The 1,551-nt window shown below is 44.1% G+C and overlaps 1 protein-coding gene across 1 annotated transcript; it reads right to left on the bottom strand.

The window, feature by feature from the left end:
- Positions 1 to 528: 528 nt before the first annotated feature.
- CCR75_009332 (uncharacterized protein) lies at positions 529 to 840 on the bottom strand (the record flags this gene model as incomplete). The annotated part of the gene is made up of 1 exon (XM_067967373.1): positions 529 to 840. The coding sequence occupies one exon, from the start codon at positions 838 to 840 to the stop codon at positions 529 to 531; it is 312 nt and encodes a 103-aa protein (XP_067820472.1).
- Between the last annotated feature and the right edge of the window lie 711 nt (positions 841 to 1,551).

Here is a 1,551-nt window from a genome sequence, read left to right as displayed (position 1 = left end):
ACTGCACGCAAGAGAAGCAGGTGCAAACCGCTTCCTCGCTGTGCTAGGGTGTGTGCTAAGTAGAGCGTGGCCGCATTGCGACGTGCCCGTCTACACCCAACCATCACTGCGCTCGTGAAAGCCTTCTCACTTTGCCTTCGTAATCTGCTGTCGCCTCGCTCCGTGCTCTACTTTTGCCTCTATTTTCTACTCTATTTCTATATTCCGCATGCATCTCATATTCTCTAGCAAGGCCTTCCCAAGCGAAAGCACCTGCACACCACGCTTTTTATATTTTGAATTTTGACAGCTTATAGGGTACTAGTTTTATTCATTGTTACAGTATCATAACTCTTGATCGTGCTTAACATCGCGCCGGTTGACCGAATGATACAAACATTTATTTTGAAGCCACCACTCCGTCACAAAAATACAGCTTAAACATGTATTTATGAAATAAAAGACTACCGATTACAATATACAACATTTGTAACGCGACTGAAATGTAGTACTAGACGTGACGAGAATGGTGGAAGGTTATCCCTGCATTTATGCGCGCAGATTGCGGGAGGCAGTCGCAGAAGCGGTTGCGTATGAATTTCCACTGTTGCCAACTGGGGCAACATTATAACCGTAGTTTGGGTTGTACGGGTTGTATGGGTAGTATCCCACGCTTGGTCTATATCCATAGCCACCACCATAGGGGTACCCAACGTTGACGCCGACGCCGACGCCACCGGAAAGACCAGCTGCAAGGCCGAGCAGACCCAATGTTTCTGCGACTTCTGCTGATGCATCGACAGAATTGCCATATAGGGCCGCACTTGCCATGCATAAAACAATCGCTGACTTGTTAAACATCGTTGAAATGTGTTTACGACTTGGTTGGAGCGATGGGAATTGAAAAATGAACTCCTGTTGCAACGTGCGAAATGCGCAGCAAGCAAGTCAAAATACAATAATCACCATCTGCCGGATGGAATACAGAGTCCGAAGGTAAAGAATATCCCAAATTAGACTGCTGGTGCCCATGCTGTGAAGAGAAGCTTGACCAAATGGTGTATTCTTGGATTTCTGTATGATTCGCCACATGTCATAATGATTACCGTCTCGGGTTTAGTTGATATGCGAACTCTCTTTTGGCTCTCTAAATTACATATCTGACACCCTTTAAATTCATTTCGAAACTTATTACTGGCTTCACAAATAGTAAAGAGGGGCTAATATTGACGTGAATAACAATTGTAAATTAAGTGCTTCTTACCATTTATCGACAAGCAAAAGCAACTTGTAAACGCTGTAAAACAGACCTAACACCCTATAATTAAGTATCGTCGTTTTTGGAATCCGCACAGAGGTGTCCCTGTTAGGGTAAGTAACGTCTAAGAGCGACTTATAGTTCCCAAGCTTTCGAAGGTATTAATAGCTGCCTAAAAAGAGAGTAAAGCATGAGAAGGTGGGCTACTAAGTGGGCCTTGCCGGAATCTCCAGACGTAAGCTATTGACGTTGCGATACTTCAATGCAAGAGTAAGCGTAGCTACTGGATATTGCGCACTAAAGCTTTAATTTTA

Source organism: Bremia lactucae, linkage group LG1 (genome assembly GCF_004359215.1).
Source record: "Bremia lactucae strain SF5 linkage group LG1, whole genome shotgun sequence".
NCBI lineage: Eukaryota > Oomycota > Peronosporomycetes > Peronosporales > Peronosporaceae > Bremia > Bremia lactucae.
This window is presented reverse-complemented; position numbering and strand designations above follow the sequence as displayed.